We start from the raw sequence: 19209 nt of genomic DNA, 5'->3' as shown, positions 1-19209 counted from the left end.
CAACAGGCTCTAGGGCTCCTCTTGGAATTAATTTGTCCTGATGCTGTAAAGTAAACAACAAAGAAATTCTCTTCTTGTTTGTCTCCTTTTTTTTTTTTTTTTTTTTTTGAGTCAAGGTCTCGCTCTGCACCCAGGGTTGAGTGCAGTGGCAGGAACACGGCCACCTCAGCCTTCTGAGTAGCTGGGACCACAGGTGTGCATCACCATGCCTGGCTAATTTTTTAATTTTTTGTGGCGATGGGGTCTTGCCGTGCTGCCCAGGCTGATCTTGAACTCCTAGGCTCAAGCTATCCTCCTGTTTTGGCCTCCCAAAGGGCTGGGATTACAGACATGAGCCACCATACCTGGCCAGAAATTCTCTTAATATCATCTGTCCTTCCTATGTTTTATTTTTAATTTTAATGAATTCACATTACATTGCAAGATTTTTCTTTCCGCTTACATTTATGTTTCCAAATCAAGTAACATATCGAATGCTCATTTCACTGATTATTTTAGTTGCTGGATTATCCGATAACATTTAGCCCAGGATGGAGGAAGAGATGATTTTAAATAAATTAGCATGGGAGGAATGATAACTGACATGTATGGATGCTGTATATATATTATCTCATTTAGTCATTGTGACTGGGAGAGATCCCAGTACCATCTCCATCTTACAGATGATGGCTTGAAAGGTTGAGCTGCTCACCCAAGTTAATGTCTAGTTTAGCTTGCTAGTTTATAATGTAGTTTAGTGCTCCTGTGTACCAGGAGGTGTTCTAAAAGTGTATTAGCAATGTTAGCTCATTTAACTCTCATCACATTCCTGGTGATGTAGTTGCACAATCATCCCCATCTCACAGGCGGGGAAACTGAGGAGCAGGGAGATTTACTAACCTGCCCAGGGTCACCTGCGGCAGTACGTAGTGAAGCCCAGGCTTGAACTCAGTGGTGTGGTTTCAGAGTCTGAGCTCCTGACCACTCTGCTCTCTGCCTGGGTAGGGAGTGTCCACAGAGAAGCCCAAAGTTAAAAGCAGCATGGTGCAGAGAGGAAAGAGCTGGAATGTTTTACCTCAATTCAAATCTAACTGCTACTTAGTAATGGTGAAACTCTCTGCAGGTGACTTGATTGTTTTGAGTCCCAGTTTTCTCAGCTGTGAAATGTAGAAGTTGAGTAAGACAATATACACAAAATTCCTTTCTTGGTCCTAATCTTTACTCTTACGTTTCTACGTTAATTTGTGCATCCTTTGAAGTGCCTCCAGTTTTTTGTTTTTTGTTTTTTGTTTTTTTTTTTGTGGTACAGACAGGTATAAACAAATAAATGAAGAGCTTAGTTAGCAAAGGCATAGCTTGGCTTCTGCAAAACTATTGAGTCTCGGGGTCTTGCTGTCGCAGGGCCAGCCTTCCCGGCATAGGTGTCCTCAGGTGTCTGTTGGCTCATTTCATTTCATCAGCATTAACACATCTCCTTTGGTTGAGTAGGATGTGCCTTGTACCCTCTGCTCAGGTTTCCGTCTCCTCCTGCACTGTCTGGCCTTGCAAACATACCTCCCCGCCTCCTTTCCAGTTCCATGTCCCTTCACAGCTCTCTTGGATAAAGGTTTTAGACATCCGGTCTCTGTTTTTGTCTCCTGAGAAAGTCTTTAAACGATGGCACTTGGTAAGGCTTACTGATGGGCTGGGAACTCTTCCCTTTGTTTCTTTGCTGCTGTTCTCCACTTTCTGTATGCATCCTCTTTTTCGTGTCCATTACCATCTGACCGACTGGCTGCAAAGTGATTTTTCTAAAGTCTGGGTCAGTTGAGGAGAGAGGTGAGCTTTCCTGTACAAGGCCAAGCATACTATTCCACAAGCACAGGGTGGAGAAGGTGTGTTTTAGTAATACCCTGGGGGAAATCAACTTGGTAGTTTTCCTGTCCAGTCAGGGCCATGTGTCAACCTGTGCCCCGGCTTCCTGTGATCATTTTGAACTTAAGCCACATGGTCTGCTTGTCTTTGCAATGGTCAGTCAAGTGCTCTGGTTGTTAGGCTGTTACTTGTTAAGGCTCCCCTAAGGAATCCTAGTGATTTGTGAGAATGAGCAGACGAGAAACTCAAGATCACCTTCTTGAGGAATCATGGAAGGGATAGGAACATCTGCGTAGCCTTAAGGAGAGAAGACCTGGTGCAGGGCACGTGGCAGTCAGTGTCAATGAGCTGCCACCCCCGATACAGGCCGCAGAAGGATGGGCATGCCCAGGTGGCCTTAATGGCAGAGCTCTGTATCAGGGGGTGACAACCAAGCTCAAAGGAGAAAGGTTTGAGAGTCCCAGGCATCCAAAGATGGGATAAACAGACCGCCTTTGTGGTGACTCTCTGGAGGTCTTTAAGAAAGTCAGGGGTCTGGCCAGATGTGGTGGCTCACAGCTGTAATCCCAGCACCTTGGGAGGCTAAGGTGGGTGGATCATGAGGTCAGGAGTTCAAGACCTGCCTGGCCAACATGTTGAAACCCCGTCTCTGGCCAGGCGCGGTGGCTCAAGCCTATAATCCCAGCACTTTGGGAGGCCAAGACGGGCGGATCACGAGGTCAGGAGATCGAGACCATCCTGGCTAATATGGTGAAACCCCATCTCTACTAAAAAATACAAAAAAAACTAGCCGGGCGAGGTGGCGGGCGCCTGTAGTCCCAGCTACTCGGGAGGCTGAGGCAGGAGAATGGCGTAAACCCGGGAGGCAGAGCTTGCAGTGAGCTGAGGTCCGGCCACTGCACTCCAGCCTGGGCGACAGAGCGAGACTCCGTCTCAAAAAAAAAAGAAACCCCATCTCTACTAAAACTACAGAAATTAGCCAGGCATGGTGGCAGGCACCTGTAATCCCAGCTACTCAGGAGGCTGAGGCAGGATAATCACTTGAACCTGAGACGGAGAGGTTGCAGTGAGCCAATATGGTGCCATTTCTCTCTAGCCTAGGTGACAAGAGTGAAACTCTGTCTCAAAAAAAAAAAAAAGAAAGAAAGAAAGCCAGGGGTCCTGTAGGTAGAATTCAGACATCAGACAGGGAGGGGCTCAGGGACCTTTCTGATCCCTTCCATGTCTGAGATTGTATGGTTCTCAGCAGTTCGCCAGGGCCTGACTGGAAAATGAGGCTGGTTTCGTAACCTGGGGCTTTCCCAGTTCTGAATTCTGGGTGGAGTTGTCTCAATCAGAAGGCTGTCAGAGAACACCTGCATGCAGCCCCGCCAGTCCCCAACTCAGTGACTTTCAGACTGAACCTCACTGCTACTTCCAAGCTCCTCTGAAGCTTGCCAGAGTCCATCGGTATTATCCTAATTCATGTGAGCTTCTCATCCTGCCATCTAAAATATAAGTTACTTGAGAGTAGGGACTGTGTCTGTAAAAATACATAGTTCCTGGTATTCCAGGGAAAGGCGTAGTGAGCCAGGGCTGCCCTTTAGAGTCTCCTGCGCTTCCCATTGCGCTGGTTGTGCGTCTCCTCACCTGCCTTCCTGCATCCAGCGATGCCCTGCTGTGGCTGGAGTAGTCGTATTCTACAATTTGAACCTAATATGTTGCTTCCCTCCTTCAAACTCTTTGATGCCTCTCCTTTACCTTCAGGAAAATACCCAGACTCTTTCGTCTGGCCCATGAGACCATTCATGACTTGATTCCTACTGATCTGTCCAACCTCTTTGTGCCACCTCCATTGTCCCAGCTCTATGTGTTTTAGGCACACTCAGCCCCTCAAAGTTCCTTGGGTGAACTTCTTCTCTTCTTTGCTTTTCTCTCTCTCTCTCTCTTTTTTTTTTTTTTTTTTGAGACGGAGTCTCACTCTGTCTCCCAGGCTAGAGTGCAGTGGCACAATCTTGGCTCACTGCAACCTCCACCTCCTGGGTTCAAGTGATTCTCCTGCCTTAGCCTCTTGAGTAGGATTACAGGCATGCACCACCACGCCCAGCTAATTTTTGTATTTTTAGTGGAGACGGGGTTTTGTCATGTTGACCAGACTGGTCTCGAACCCCTGATCTCAGGTAATCCGCCTGCCTCGGCCTCCCAAAGTGCTAGGATTACAGGCGTGACCCACTGTGCCCAGCTTCTTTTCTTTCCTTTTCAACAGGGCCTCACACTGTCACCCAGGCTGAAGTGCAGTGACCTGATCATTGCTCACTGCAGCCTCAACCTTCCGAGTAGCTAGGATTATAGCTTGTACCACCATACCTGCCAAATTTTTTTTTTTGTAGAGACAGGGTCTTACTATGTTTCCCAGGCTGGTCTCAAACTCCTGTACTCAAGGGACTCAAGTGATCCTCCTGCCTCAGCCTCCCAAAGTGCTGGGATTATAGGCATGAGCCACCATGCCCTGTCCTCAAAACACCTTTATTGAGATATAATTAACACACCGTATAGTTCACCCATTTAAAGCATACAGTACAGCCGGGCGTGGTGGCACCTGTCTCTAATCCCAGCTTTTTGGGAGACTGAGGCAGGAAGGATCATTTGAGGCCAGGAGTTTGAGACCAGCCTGGGCAACATACCAAGGCATTATCTCTATTAAAAATAAAAACATTAGCCTTGTGTGGTGTCTCACAACTGTAGTCTCAGCTACTCCAGAGACTAAGGCGGAAGGATCACTTGTGCCCAAGAGTTTGAGGTTACAGTGAGCTATAATCATGCCACCGCACTCCAGCCTGTACAACAGAACAGAAGGAGACACTAAGAAAAAAAAGGGAGACAGTGCAGTGATTTTGTGCAATACACTGTGGTTTTAGTGATTTCCAGAATTGTGCAGCCATCACCATGATCTAAGTTTAGAAGGTTTTTAGTATCCCAAAAAGAAACTCCATATCCATTGGTAGTCACTCCCTATTTCCCCCTACCCACAAATCCTAGGCAACTGTAGATTTGCCTATTATGGACATTTCATGTTATCCATTTCATGGTCTCTTGTGACTGGATTCTTTCACTTAGGATAATATTTTCAAGGTACACACACGTTGTAGCATGTATCAGTACTTCATTATTATTTCTGGATAATACCTCATTGTATGGATATACCACATTTTGTTTATCCATTCATCAGTTTGTGGACATTTAGGTTGTGTCCACTTTTGGCTATTATGAATAATGCTGCTGTGAACATGTGTATGTAAGTATTTGTGTACCTGCTTTCAGTTCTTTTATGTATATACTAGGAATATAGTTGCTGTGTCATATGGTAATGATGTTTTGCTTTTTGAGGAACTGCCAAGCTGTTTTCCAAAATGGTTGCATCATTTTACATTCTTGTGAGCAAGGTACCAGAATTTCAGTTTCTCCACATCTTTATCAACATTTGTTATTATCTTTCCTTTTTTACTGCTGTCATCCTGATAGATGTTAAGTGATATCTCATTGTGGTTTTGATTTGCCCTTCCCCGATAGCTAATGATGCTGAGCATCTTTTCCATATGCTGTCATTGACCATATGTGTGTGTGTCTTCTTTGGAGGAATGCCCATTCAGATCCTTTGCCCATTTTTAAATTGGTTATTTGACTTTTTATTCTTGAATTGTAAGAGTTCTTTCTGTGTTCTGGATACCAGTCCTGTATATCTGGTATGTGATTTGCAAGTATTTTCTCCACTCTCTAAGTTGTCTTTTCACTTTCTTGATGGTATCATTTTTAGCACAAAAGTCTTAAATTCTAATGAAACCCAATTTACCTATTTTTCCTTTGGTCATTTGTGCTTTTGGTGTCATATCTAAGAAACCATTGCTTAGTCCTAAGTTTTCTTCTAGTGTGTTTATAATGTACTACCTCTTACATTTAGGTCTTTGATTCATTTTGCATTAATTTTCGTATGTGGCATATTAGTCCATTTTTGCTACTGATAAAGACATACCCGAGACTGGGGAATTTACAAAAGAAAGAGGTTTAATTGTAGTTACAACTCCACGTGGCAGGGGAAGCCTCACAATCATGGCGGAAGGCAAGGAGGAGCAAGTCATGTCTTACATGAATCGCAGCAGGCAAAAGAGAGAAGCTGTGCAGGGAAACTCTCGTTTTTAAAACCATCAGATCTCGTGAGACCCATTCTCTCTCACAAGAACTGCACAGGGAAGACCCGCCCCTGTGCTTCAGTCATCTGCCACTGGGTCCCTCCCACAACACATGGGAACTATGGGAGCTACAAGATGAGATTTGGGTGGGGACACAGATCCAGACGATATCAGTGTGAGGTCAGGGTCCAGGGTCATCCTTTTGCATGTGGTTCTCCAGTTGTCCCAGCACCATTTGTTAAAAAGAACTTTCCTCTATTTGCAGCAATCTTTCTTTTTTTGCTGCCTAGAGCCTTTCCCTGCCTTTCCCCCTTCTGTTATTCATATTTTAAGTCAAATCTCAGGTCAGGGGTTACCCCTTCTAAGAGGCTATCCCTGATCATCCCTCTCTGTGTGTGAGAGAGCCCCCTCATGCCTTAATCCTGATGTTTATCGTTGTAGGATTTCAGCTGTTCATCTTCCCGCTTATTTGCCAGGTCTTGGGAGACAGGGGTTGTGTGCTTAATATTTTACATTACTTAATACGCATTTATTTATATTCAGCTTCAGGGGGAAGGGGAGGTAGTACTTGAATCACAGTGCAATCTTCCCTTATCTGTGAACTCTAGATTGTACAGAAAATCTAGTTATAACATGTAATTCTTTGAGTGCATTCAGTAATGCACCTTAGGTTTAATGTGAGGAACAAGACTGATAGTTCTCCTCAACCCTAAACATCCACTGGTAGACAGGGAAAATCCCAGCACCAGCTCCCTGCCCCTTCTCCCTGAACCATGGAATGTAAGTCCTTTCATTAGGCTACTGGGCCAGTGTTTAGACCTAAACTCATGGCTGGACCGATAGCAGCCCTCATAGATGCCAATGCCCTGCCTTGATGGGCCTCAGTGAGGACTCCCGACCAATCACTGACGAGGGGGATGGGAGGACTTCTGATAGGGGAGTTGGCCTCTGTGGTCTCACACCTGCCTGGAGAAGGCCAAAGCCACCTAAGCAAAACTGAGCAGCAGCCCACAGTGTCCATCTACCATGTCACCCCAGTGCTGAGCGATTTCTAAAAGGTTACTTTTTTCAATTATTTAAAAAACACTGAAAATTCAAGTAATACAGAAATAAGTAAAGGAGAAAGTCCCCTGTAATTTTTCACAGGGAAAGAGGAAGGAATGGAGGGCAGTTTTGTAAATCAAACATGTTTGTAAAACTCTGTGAGTTTGAAATTAGTAAAATAGAAAGTGAAAGCCTGCTATAATTATGGTGGAATTGAGGATGTCTTATTGTGTTACTAGAGACTTTTTTAAAGTAGGTTTTTAACATTTGACCTTGTTAAATGCTCCACTTTTCAAAACAGTCCTGACAAGATGTCCTGCTTCCTTCCATGCAGAAGAGGTGGTTTGTGCAGAAGTGCAGGCCTCAGAAGGCTTTGCACATGAGGGGAATGGCAAGAGTTGCCTATCACTAAGGATTTGAGGAGGAGGGATCACAGGATATGGGACTGAAAATGAGACAGGGCCAGATAGCGGAAGGCCTTGAATGGTACACTAAGCACGAAGCAGCTCCTTAATTTGATATCTGGTTGTACGTCATTGAAGCATGAGTAGAGTGGAGGACATGGCCTGTGTGGTCCTCGTGTTCTGAGTAACTGTGAGATGGAGTTCGAGTGTGAGTGCTCTACAAAGAAAATCCCGTCTCCAGGCAGTCAGTGGGATTTGATCCTTACCACAAGAGCACATGGACAAATTTGAATTATTGTGGATGTATATTGGCAGAAGAAGGTCTCAGAGCCATAAGGGTGGGACCCTGTTAGCTCTGTTGGTTCCACTCAGCAACTCTGTGAGTGGGACCCTGCCGGCCCTGCTCGACGTGAGCATTGTCTGGTGACACTGGTCCCCGCCGGCGTGACTACAGCAGAGGAGGTATGGCTGTGACAGTTGTGGGTTTTGTATTTTCTATTTAAATATGTCCCTCAGTGTGCCAGTTGTTAAAAAGACTACCAGTGGGCTCTGAAGGGATGCCTGCACACTTTGAAAGTGTGGTTCAGATGTGAAATTGCACTTAAAAGATGTTTGAAGAGAGACGAGGGAACGTTGATGTCAGTTTCGGTTTGGGCTGTGTAGTAGCAGCATTTTGAGCTTGGCCCTCGCTCCTCTCTGAGAGCTAAAGACCTAATCTCCCTGCGGATGGCATTGCGTGCAGTTAATTATGGCCAAATGGACTCAGCTGCTTCTTCATCGTCTTCTCTACACCGTGCCTTTAAAGGAAGCGGGGTCCTCCCTGCTGAGGCGTTCAGTTAGCCCAGGCACCAGCACCTCCAAACCGAGTCTTTTCTCTCCTTAGTGCTGCTTGCCCCTCTCCAGGTCTTCCTGGGATGCCTTAGAGGTAAGAAAACTGAAGACTTGACCTAGGGAGAAACGCTTTAACAAAGAGGACGCTGCTAGTTAAATCAATCTAGAACTGAGTCCTGCCTCCAGATCTCCTGATTATTTTTTTTCTAACAGTTGATGGGATGAAATCTATGTAAGATTTACTCCTTTGAAGCCCATTATTTGATGAGTATTAAAAACTTATGCAGCCACGCCTCTGTCACCACAATCCCGCTTTAGCACATTCCCATGGCCCAAGGGAGTTCCCTGGAGCCCCTTTGCACTCAACCCCCACCCCAGGCTGCCACCGACTGGTTGAGTTTATACTGTAGTGTTCTTTCTGTGACTTGGTTATTTACATTTTTCTCTGCTTTTAACTGGGTAAAAGTTATAACTTAAATGTGAGTAAAATATGGCAATAACTTGACCCTCAGTTACTGTCCTTGTGTGATATCATACAAGTCTCCACACATGCCACGTACTGGGCAAAATGCTTTGGGCATCGGAGCACCCTGCGAGGAAGCGACCAGCGCCAGCATTTCCAGGTGTGGGAAATGAAAGTTCCACAAGGTCACTGATGCCCCCAGATCACGCAGTCTGTGACAGAATTGAGCTCCTTCCCACATCTCATTAACGCCAGACAGGAGTTTTCTTTCGATCTGAATGTTCTGCCCTGTTCCGGATTTTTTTTAAAAAATAATAAGTGCAATAGAACATTGCCTTTTACTAAGAATTATGCCACTTACTCGTATACTTGAGAAGGGTTGTCCTTAAAATTTCAGAGTGGAAATGAAAGTGGGGATTTTGCTGAGGAAAATTACTTTGTTTTTAATGCCCTTCTGTGAATTTCGCATGATGTTTTTATGGCACGCTGCCACAGCATTAACAGTTGGCACTACTACCAGATGTGTGCTTTGTCTTCATCATGGGCAGCCTGCAAACTCAGCCTGGAAGATGTTAAAAACTGAAACCTTTATTTTTGTCCCTGGATTTGAGACCAACGGGAGTTCTTGTATTTTACGAGTCACCAGCTCCCGGCTTCCCAGTGAGCCTCATCTGAATGAATGCCATCCGGGCCCCAGCTGACACCTCCGAGGCCTTCCTGGGAGCTCTGGGGTCCTCACGGCCTAGTCACACTGCTTCCTCTCTTCATTGCAGCTCCTGAAGGTGGGGCATTCCCCTTGAGGCATTTTCTTCTGAGCTGTGAGCCACAGGCAAGCAGTGGAGAGGGAGGAGAGCAGCTGAGACACATGCCGGTTCAACTCTATTTTAAGATGTGGGACAAGCTCTGAGGAAGCCCCCAACACAATATCTGGTTGTGCGCCATTGAAGCAAGAACAGAAACCATCCCAGAGTGGAAGACATGGCCCATGTGATCCTCGTGTTCTGAGAGGCTGTGAGATGGAGTTCCATGTGAGCTCTCTACAGAAAAAGCCCTGTCTCCAGGCAGTCAGTGGAGATTTGTTAAACAAGTTGAAACAAAAGAGGACAAGGAATTGCTGTGGCTTTAGACGTTGCCGGGGCATGTAGAACACTCACTCAGGATTTACTTACTGCATCTGCCATGAGTTAGGCGCAGGAGGGGTCACAGTCAGAAGGTGACTACTGAGACGTGTACCCTGCCCACAGTTTAGAAAATTAAGTTTGGGCCGGGCGCGGTAGCTCACGCCTGTAATCCCAGCACTTTGGAAGGTGGAGACAGGTGGATCACTAGGTCAGGAGTTCGAGACCAGCCTGACCAACATGGTGAAACCCTGTCTCTACTAAAAATACAAAAAGTAGCCAGGCGTGGCGCGTGCCTGTAATCCCAGCTACTCAGGAGGCTGAGGCAGGAGAATCGCTTGAAACCAGGAGACAGAGGTTGCGGTGAGCTGATACTGCACCACTGTACTCCAGCCTGGACAACAGAGTGAGACTGTCTCAAAAAAAAAAGAAAAGAAAAGAAAAGAAGAAAGAAAAAAAGACAAGAAAATTAAGTTTGAAGCCTGAAATTGACCTCTTGGTGAGAATGGAAATGGAATGAAATTTCATTCCTTTCCAGATGAAGCTTCTGAAGAGGAGACCTGGCTGCCTGGCGAGCATCCAGCTCGCTCATGCACCTCTTTCTAGTCCTGTGGCCATCAGTGAGCTTCTCCGGGTCCCTCTTGCCACTTCTCAGATGTTCCTTTCTGTCCTAGGAGATTTGTAAAACCAGACACTTGGGATATGATTCTCTAGTGGAGAGTTAGGCCTCTAGGTCTCTAAAAATTGCCATTCATGACCTTCAGGCCTAGGGTTTAGAGATGAATGTGCAGTGTGGGTGGCTGCTCTGTGTGTCGTGCCTCCACCAGCTTGGCATTAAGCACCCAGAGCATCGCCTGCTGGGCAGGCCTGGCCGGGGTGAGCCCCTCCACTGGGGGCTCAGGGTCATGGCACATTCCTTGCTTGCTTTTCCCGCTGATTCCTCATGAAGATGCCGATTTGTATTTAAATGTTTGTTCTCAACCGTGGTGTTTGTGTGCTGATTTCTATAGGTAGAGGCTATTGTTTTAGGAGCCAGGTTTGCTGTGCTAGCTCAGACCTCTTACAAAGTGAAGATACTAATGATCATCTTGCAAGGTGCCGTAGTGTCATGAGGGTGAACTGAGGCAGTGGCTATGCATGGTGTCTGCAGCAGCGTTTCTGAGGCCCCAAGAATATCAGTTCCTTTTTCAGAAGTGAGGTCAGATCCTTGGGATGTAGACAGTGTTCTCTTCACAGATGCTAACAACTTATCAAAGCTATAATATATTGTTTCTGCTATAATAGGATAGATGCATTCCTAAAAAAATGTATTAAGCAAAAATCAGAAAATAAAAATAACAAGACCTTGAGGAAAAACACAGTTGGGGCGAACATTTAAACCTATACCCCAGTAATAATCCTCATAATGACACTGACAAAATTGAAAAGATATGTTAAATTCCTAATAATAAATATCCCAGTAAACATAGGATTACACACAGACACACACGCACACACACATTCTTCTGCCTGCGAGAAGGTAGTGAATAGGAGGGGTAATGCAGAGCCAAGGCTGCTAAATATGGAGACAAGGACAAAAAAGCACAAAGATTAGGAAGAACTACCTGACGGGGTTCTGAGGCAGCATTTGTCCAACTGAGCCAAGAGGAAGACTGGGGTAAATGGACACGCATACCATTTTCCCCCCAAGGTTGTGTTTTTGTTTTTGTTTTGTTGTTTTTGTTTGTTTTTGGAGACGGGAGTCTCACTCTATTGCCCAGGCTGGAGTGCAGTGGTGCGATCTCAGCTCACTGCAAGCTCTGCCTCCCGGGTTCCTGCCATTCTGCCTCAGCCTCCCGAGTAGCTGGGACTACAGGCACCCGCCACCACGTGCCCGACTAATTTTTTTTGCATTTTTATGGAGACGGGGTTTCACTGTGTTAGCCAGGATGGTCATGTTTTTGTTTTTGTTTTAGAGACAGGGTCTCCCTCTGTCACCCAGGCTGGAGTGCAGTGGTATGATCACAGCTCACTGTAGCCTCAACCTTCCAGGTCGAGGATCACTCAATACTCATACCTCAGCCTCCCATGTAGCTGGGGCCACAGGTGCACACCACCACACCTGGCCTGTTTTTGTTTTTAATTTCGTGTAGAGGTGGGGTCTCACTATGTTGCCCAGGCTAGACTCGAACTTGTGGGCTCAAGCAATCCTCTCACCTTGGCCTCCCAAAGTGCTGAGATTATAGGTGTGAGCTGCCGTGCCCGCCTTTCCTCTGAGGTGTGGTACATTCAACTGGGCTAATGAACTTGGCATTTAGTGGCAGCTCCTGGCTGAGGCAAAACATTAAAATGCATATGGAAATGCAGGCTGGGAAAATGCTTTGAAACCAATGCAATTTCTATGTCAAGGGGACATTGTTTCCTGATTCTATTTCAGGTAATTTGCATTCTAGACTGTGAGGTTCTGTGCCTCAACTGATAAATAAGCCTGTTCATCATCCTGCTAGATGAGAACCTGATATATGAAATTTTTTTTTAATCGTGGCTTAAAAAAACATAAAATTTACCATCATAATTCTTTCTAAATGTACCATTTGGCAGCGTTAAGTATATTTACACTCTTGTGAAACAAATTTCTAGAATGTTTTCATCTTGCAAGACCGAAACCTGTACTCATTAAACAACTCCCTTTTCTCCCTCTCTTCAACCCTGGTAACCGCCATTCTTTCCTGTTTTTATGAATTTGACTACTTTAGATACCTCATATGAGGCAGGTCAGACAGTATTTGTCTCTTTGTGACTGGCTTCACATAGCATAATGTCCTCAGTATTTAACCAGGTTATAGCTTGTATCAGAATTTTATGAAACATGAAGTCTTAAACACCCCAAAGTACATTTTTACCCCAAATGTATTTGAACAGTATTAGGCAGGGAGTGGGAGGTGGGAGTCCTTCTTGCTTTGCCTGTGCAATGAAATGAATAGCCTGCTGTGTTTATCTCCTTGTCATGTGATTCTCCCAGGTTGTTTCTTCAAGTTTCTGAGCCTAACTTAACTCTAAAAAGCAAATATTCTGTGTTAAAAGACAGTAATCAACACGGGAGCTACATCAGACATCATAGGACAGATTGTCATCTAGAAGAGTATATTTTTAACGCAGGAGAGTTTTTAAAACCCAGATTGGTGTGATTTCATTCCAGAGAGCTCAGAAATATGCTCAGCAAGTCTTGCAGAAGGAATGTCGTCCCAAGTTTGCCAAGACATCAATGGCGATGTTATTTGAGCACAGGTATAGCGTGGACTTACTCCCTTTTGTGCAGAAGGCCCCCAAAGATAGTGAAGCTGAGTCCAAGTACGATCCTCCTTTTGGGTTCCGGAAGTTCTCCAGTAAAGTCCAGACCCTCTTGGAACTCTTGCCGGAGCATGACCTCCCTGAACACTTGAAAGCCAAGACCTGTCGGCGCTGTGTGGTTATTGGAAGCGGAGGAATACTGCACGGATTAGAACTGGGCCACACCCTGAACCAGTTTGATGTTGTGATAAGGTACATTGCTTTTTTTTTGTTTACTTATTTTTATTGTTTATTTTATTTTATTTTTTGAGGCAGGGTCTCACTCCTGTCATCCAGGCTGGAGTGCAGTGGTGTGATCTTGGCTCACTGCAGCCTCAACTTCCCAGGCTCAGGATATCCTCCCACCGCAGCCTCCCCAGTAGCTGGGACCCCAGGCACACACCACATGTGGCTAATTTTTTATATTTTTAGTAGAGATGGGATTTCTCCAAATTGCCCAGACTGGGGTACATTGCTTTTAAAACCAACCTTTCTTCTCTAGAACTCAGTGCACTGCTCTTGGTCAGTGCGGCTCCAGGAAAAGTGAGGGATGCAGGAGGTTGTTCATAGTCCCTGCTCGCAAGGGACTTACTGTTTGAGAAGTTGAAACAAAAACACAAAACGGTTGGATGCTCCAAGCTGTCATACTGACCCTAAGTTGGAGGAGCATGCTGCCGGCTGCAGTAAGTAGCAGAACCTTGTGAGAGAAGTGAGGTGTGGAAGGTAGGGTAGATTCAAGTAAAACAGCAAAGGACTACAACTGCCAGGCAGGGGCAAGAAGAGGACACAGAAAGAGACTTGAGTCAGTGAGGGGCCTGGCTTCTGGATAAGGGGCTTGGGGCTAGTGAGTCCTGGAAGGCAGTGCTGGCTGGGACATGGAAGGCACACAGAGAAGTTCAAACTCACCATCATAGCCAATAGGCAGTCATCCTAGATTCCTTTTTGGTTTCACTGTTTAAAAATTGTTTTCTGGCTAGGCACAGTGGCTCTTGCCTGTAATCCCAACACTTTGGGAGGCCAAGGCAAGAGGATCGCTTGAGCTCAGGAGTTCAAGACCAGCCTGGGCAACATAGAGACAACTTGTCTCTACAAAAAGTCACCAGGCATGGTGGACTAGATTTTCCCTTCTGATTCCTTTTTTGAAATTCTGGCAAGAGCTAATATCTGAGCACAGTGGGAAATTTCCGAGGATATTTTACTGGCACCCAGAGAAAGTCCCAAATGTAATATGCTTAGATTGAGTAAAAATATTAGAGCTAGATGAAATTGCTTGACATTCAGGGATTAGATACAAATGTTCAGTCAAGGACTAAAGGCTGCATTCCTCGAAATCCTAGAAAGACAGAGCTGGGAGGAGAGATGAGGCTGCAAACCATGCACTGATTCTTAGTCATAAGAAGACATGGAGGACATGACATGGATACTGCCTGGTGTGCAGAGATGATTGATGGCCTGCTTTGTCAGTGTGTCTTTGTCTTTTTTATTTAAATAGGTTAAACAGTGCACCAGTTGAGGGATATTCAGAACATGTTGGAAATAAAACTACTATAAGGATGACTTATCCAGAAGGCGCACCACTGTCTGACCTTGAATATTATTCCAATGACTTGTTTGTTGCTGTTTTATTTAAGAGTGTTGATTTCAACTGGCTTCAAGCAATGGTAAAACATGAAACCCTGGTAAGCACTAATACTTCTATTAAATCTGCCTTAGTAAAAAGTGGAGTCTTAGTTGTATTTATAGCCTTTTATTTTTAAACACGCACAGTGGAATGCATACTTTTGTGTTGTCTTTCAAATGATCACTCTCTTTGTAGAAACCCCTCAGCAATTCTTTTTTGGGGGGCGGGGTGGGGGGAGGTGGTGCAGGGATGGAGTCTTTCTCTGTTGCCCAGACTTGAGGGCTGGAGTGCAGTGGTGCAATCTCGGCTCACTGCAGCCTCCACATCCCAGGTTCAAGCGATTCTCCTGCCTCAGTCTCCTGAGTAACTGGGATTACAGATGCCTGCCACCATGCCTGATTAATTTTTGTGTTTTTAATAGAGATGGGGTTTCACCATGTTGGCCAGGCTGGTCTCGAACTCCTGACCTCAAGAGATCCACCCGCCTTGGCCTCCAAAAGTGCTGGGATTACAGGCGTGAGCCACCGTGCCCAGCCACCCCTCAGCAAATTTGCTGCAAATTGCTTTTAGAACCTAATTAAGAGTCACATGAAAATGATGATCATTGCTTAATGGGAATATCCAGATTGTGACCAAAATTGCTATTACTGAGATTGTTCACCCACCTTGTTCTCCAGACATGAACTTGCATAGCTTTTGGCTAGTTCCAGAAATTAGATTTACTTAGATGGATGTAAGCCTTTTTGAGGATATTCAAAAGAATATAAAATCGATAAGGAATACTCCTGAAGAGCTTCTCCAAAAATGCTTTGGTCGGTGGTTCCCTTGTTGGAATAAATTCATGGCATTCCAGAAGGGCAGCTGTGGAGGAGATGGCCCTCACTTGCTCATATTCCTTTTGTCTCTATTGATCACATTACTTTATAGTCCCACCCATTATATTCAAATACATTTCAGAGGTCAACTGTCGAGGAGTGTGTGCACATTTATAGACATATGCACAAACTAGCTGTCTGTGAAACTCACGGGACATATTAGACTTTTCACATAAACTCCATGTGATGATGAATTTGTATTTCCAAAGCTGATTCTGTACCAGTCATCATGGTCTTCTGGATTTTCTATTGGGCAGAAGTTCTAGCTGGAAGATGAAGCATATATGAAACGACTTCAGTCAGTTGCCAAGAGACTTCATGGGACTAGGAAATAGAGTAAGTGGGAGAGGATGCAAGGTGAGGGCAGTCACAGCACTTAATAGCCTTAAATTCGACCTATTCGCTTGGGCTTCCCTGGACAAAATGATAGCTTTAGCGCCATTGAGGAATGTCTCCTCAAACAAATACCAGCTGGTTCTGCAATTCCTGTCTTTGTCCAGTGCCGCCTGTGTGAATTGGCTATTTTAGAGTTACTGTTTTGAGTTGAAGTGGTGTATTTGCATTGCTTTTGCAATCTACAGAACTCGGTACAATCTACAGAACTAGATTGCTGCAGAAGGCGGTGCCCAGGGCCACGTGGGGTCACATCCATGGCCTTGGCCTGATGAGTGGGAATGCTTTCTCCCCTCCCCTGGAAGGATGACTAACGACTGCTTGCTTGCTTTCCTTAGCCGTTTTGGGTGCGACTCTTCTTTTGGAAGCAGGTGGCAGAAAAAATCCCACTGCAGCCAAAACATTTCAGGATTTTGAATCCAGTTATCATCAAAGAGACTGCCTTTGACATCCTTCAGTACTCAGAGCCTCAGTCAAGGTTCTGGGGCCGAGATAAGGTATTTTTGTTGCTACTCAAAGTTAATCGTTCCCTGTTTGAGGGGAGATGTGTACAAATTTCACTTTGGCTCAACTGTATACCCAGAAGCATCTCCAGTGGAGAAACCCAGCCTTTGATGAGATGCTCCATATGTGTTTACCACTCTGCACTTGGCTGCAGGGCTCCTCGTTGTTTAATTGGCCTTCTCTCCAGTGACTCTTCTCTTTTTTTTTTTTTTTTTTTTTGTGAGACAGAGTCTCGCTCTGCCGCCCAGGCTGGAGTGCAGTGGCCAGATCTCAGCTCACTGCAAGCTCCGCCTCCCGGGTTCAAGTGATCCTCCTGCCTCAGCCTCCCAAAGTGCTGGGATTATAGGCATGAGCCACCATGCCCTGTCCTCAAAACACCTTTATTGAGATATAATTAACACACCGTATAGTTCACCCATTTAAAGCATACAGTACAGCCGGGCGTGGTGGCACCTGTCTCTAATCCCAGCTTTTTGGGAGACTGAGGCAGGAAGGATCATTTGAGGCCAGGAGTTTGAGACCAGCCTGGGCAACATACCAAGGCATTATCTCTATTAAAAATAAAAACATTAGCCTTGTGTGGTGTCTCACAACTGTAGTCTCAGCTACTCCAGAGACTAAGGCGGAAGGATCACTTGTGCCCAAGAGTTTGAGGTTACAGTGAGCTATAATCATGCCACCGCACTCCAGCCTGTACAACAGAACAGAAGGAGACACTAAGAAAAAAAAGGGAGACAGTGCAGTGATTTTGTGCAATACACTGTGGTTTTAGTGATTTCCAGAATTGTGCAGCCATCACCATGATCTAAGTTTAGAAGGTTTTTAGTATCCCAAAAAGAAACTCCATATCCATTGGTAGTCACTCCCTATTTCCCCCTACCCACAAATCCTAGGCAACTGTAGATTTGCCTATTATGGACATTTCATGTTATCCATTTCATGGTCTCTTGTGACTGGATTCTTTCACTTAGGATAATATTTTCAAGGTACACACACGTTGTAGCATGTATCAGTACTTCATTATTATTTCTGGATAATACCTCATTGTATGGATATACCACATTTTGTTTATCCATTCATCAGTTTGTGGACATTTAGGTTGTGTCCACTTTTGGCTATTATGAATAATGCTGCTGTGAACATGTGTATGTAAGTATTTGTGTACCTGCTTTCAGTTCTTTTATGTATATACTAGGAATATAGTTGCTGTGTCATATGGTAATGATGTTTTGCTTTTTGAGGAACTGCCAAGCTGTTTTCCAAAATGGTTGCATCATTTTACATTCTTGTGAGCAAGGTACCAGAATTTCAGTTTCTCCACATCTTTATCAACATTTGTTATTATCTTTCCTTTTTTACTGCTGTCATCCTGATAGATGTTAAGTGATATCTCATTGTGGTTTTGATTTGCCCTTCCCCGATAGCTAATGATGCTGAGCATCTTTTCCATATGCTGTCATTGACCATATGTGTGTGTGTCTTCTTTGGAGGAATGCCCATTCAGATCCTTTGCCCATTTTTAAATTGGTTATTTGACTTTTTATTCTTGAATTGTAAGAGTTCTTTCTGTGTTCTGGATACCAGTCCTGTATATCTGGTATGTGATTTGCAAGTATTTTCTCCACTCTCTAAGTTGTCTTTTCACTTTCTTGATGGTATCATTTTTAGCACAAAAGTCTTAAATTCTAATGAAACCCAATTTACCTATTTTTCCTTTGGTCATTTGTGCTTTTGGTGTCATATCTAAGAAACCATTGCTTAGTCCTAAGTTTTCTTCTAGTGTGTTTATAATGTACTACCTCTTACATTTAGGTCTTTGATTCATTTTGCATTAATTTTCGTATGTGGCATATTAGTCCATTTTTGCTACTGATAAAGACATACCCGAGACTGGGGAATTTACAAAAGAAAGAGGTTTAATTGTAGTTACAACTCCACGTGGCAGGGGAAGCCTCACAATCATGGCGGAAGGCAAGGAGGAGCAAGTCATGTCTTACATGAATCGCAGCAGGCAAAAGAGAGAAGCTGTGCAGGGAAACTCTCGTTTTTAAAACCATCAGATCTCGTGAGACCCATTCTCTCTCACAAGAACTGCACAGGGAAGACCCGCCCCTGTGCTTCAGTCATCTGCCACTGGGTCCCTCCCACAACACATGGGAACTATGGGAGCTACAAGATGAGATTTGGGTGGGGACACAGATCCAGACGATATCAGTGTGAGGTCAGGGTCCAGGGTCATCCTTTTGCATGTGGTTCTCCAGTTGTCCCAGCACCATTTGTTAAAAAGAACTTTCCTCTATTTGCAGCAATCTTTCTTTTTTTGCTGCCTAGAGCCTTTCCCTGCCTTTCCCCCTTCTGTTATTCATATTTTAAGTCAAATCTCAGGTCAGGGGTTACCCCTTCTAAGAGGCTATCCCTGATCATCCCTCTCTGTGTGTGAGAGAGCCCCCTCATGCCTTAATCCTGATGTTTATCGTTGTAGGATTTCAGCTGTTCATCTTCCCGCTTATTTGCCAGGTCTTGGGAGACAGGGGTTGTGTGCTTAATATTTTACATTACTTAATACGCATTTATTTATATTCAGCTTCAGGGGGAAGGGGAGGTAGTACTTGAATCACAGTGCAATCTTCCCTTATCTGTGAACTCTA

The 19209-nt window shown here is 44.8% G+C and overlaps 1 protein-coding gene across 3 annotated transcripts in view; it reads left to right on the top strand.

Moving 5' to 3' along the window:
- The window catches only part of ST3GAL5 (ST3 beta-galactoside alpha-2,3-sialyltransferase 5), a 53519-nt gene that overhangs the window by 30675 nt on the left and 3635 nt on the right, over positions 1-19209 (top strand). For all 3 annotated transcript variants that reach the window (XM_011964124.1, XM_011964134.1, XM_011964131.1), the window contains exons 4-6: positions 13038-13381; positions 14661-14847; positions 16396-16554. In XM_011964124.1, coding sequence (XP_011819514.1) covers positions 13038-13381; positions 14661-14847; positions 16396-16554 — 690 coding nt within the window. The remainder of the gene's footprint in view (positions 1-13037; positions 13382-14660; positions 14848-16395; positions 16555-19209) is intronic.

The sequence above is a fragment of the Colobus angolensis genome, unplaced genomic scaffold (assembly GCF_000951035.1).
Source record: "Colobus angolensis palliatus isolate OR3802 unplaced genomic scaffold, Cang.pa_1.0 Scaffold118, whole genome shotgun sequence".
NCBI lineage: Eukaryota > Metazoa > Chordata > Mammalia > Primates > Cercopithecidae > Colobus > Colobus angolensis.
The sequence above is the reverse complement of the archived record's forward strand: the minus strand, read 5'-3'. Positions and strand labels throughout refer to the sequence as shown.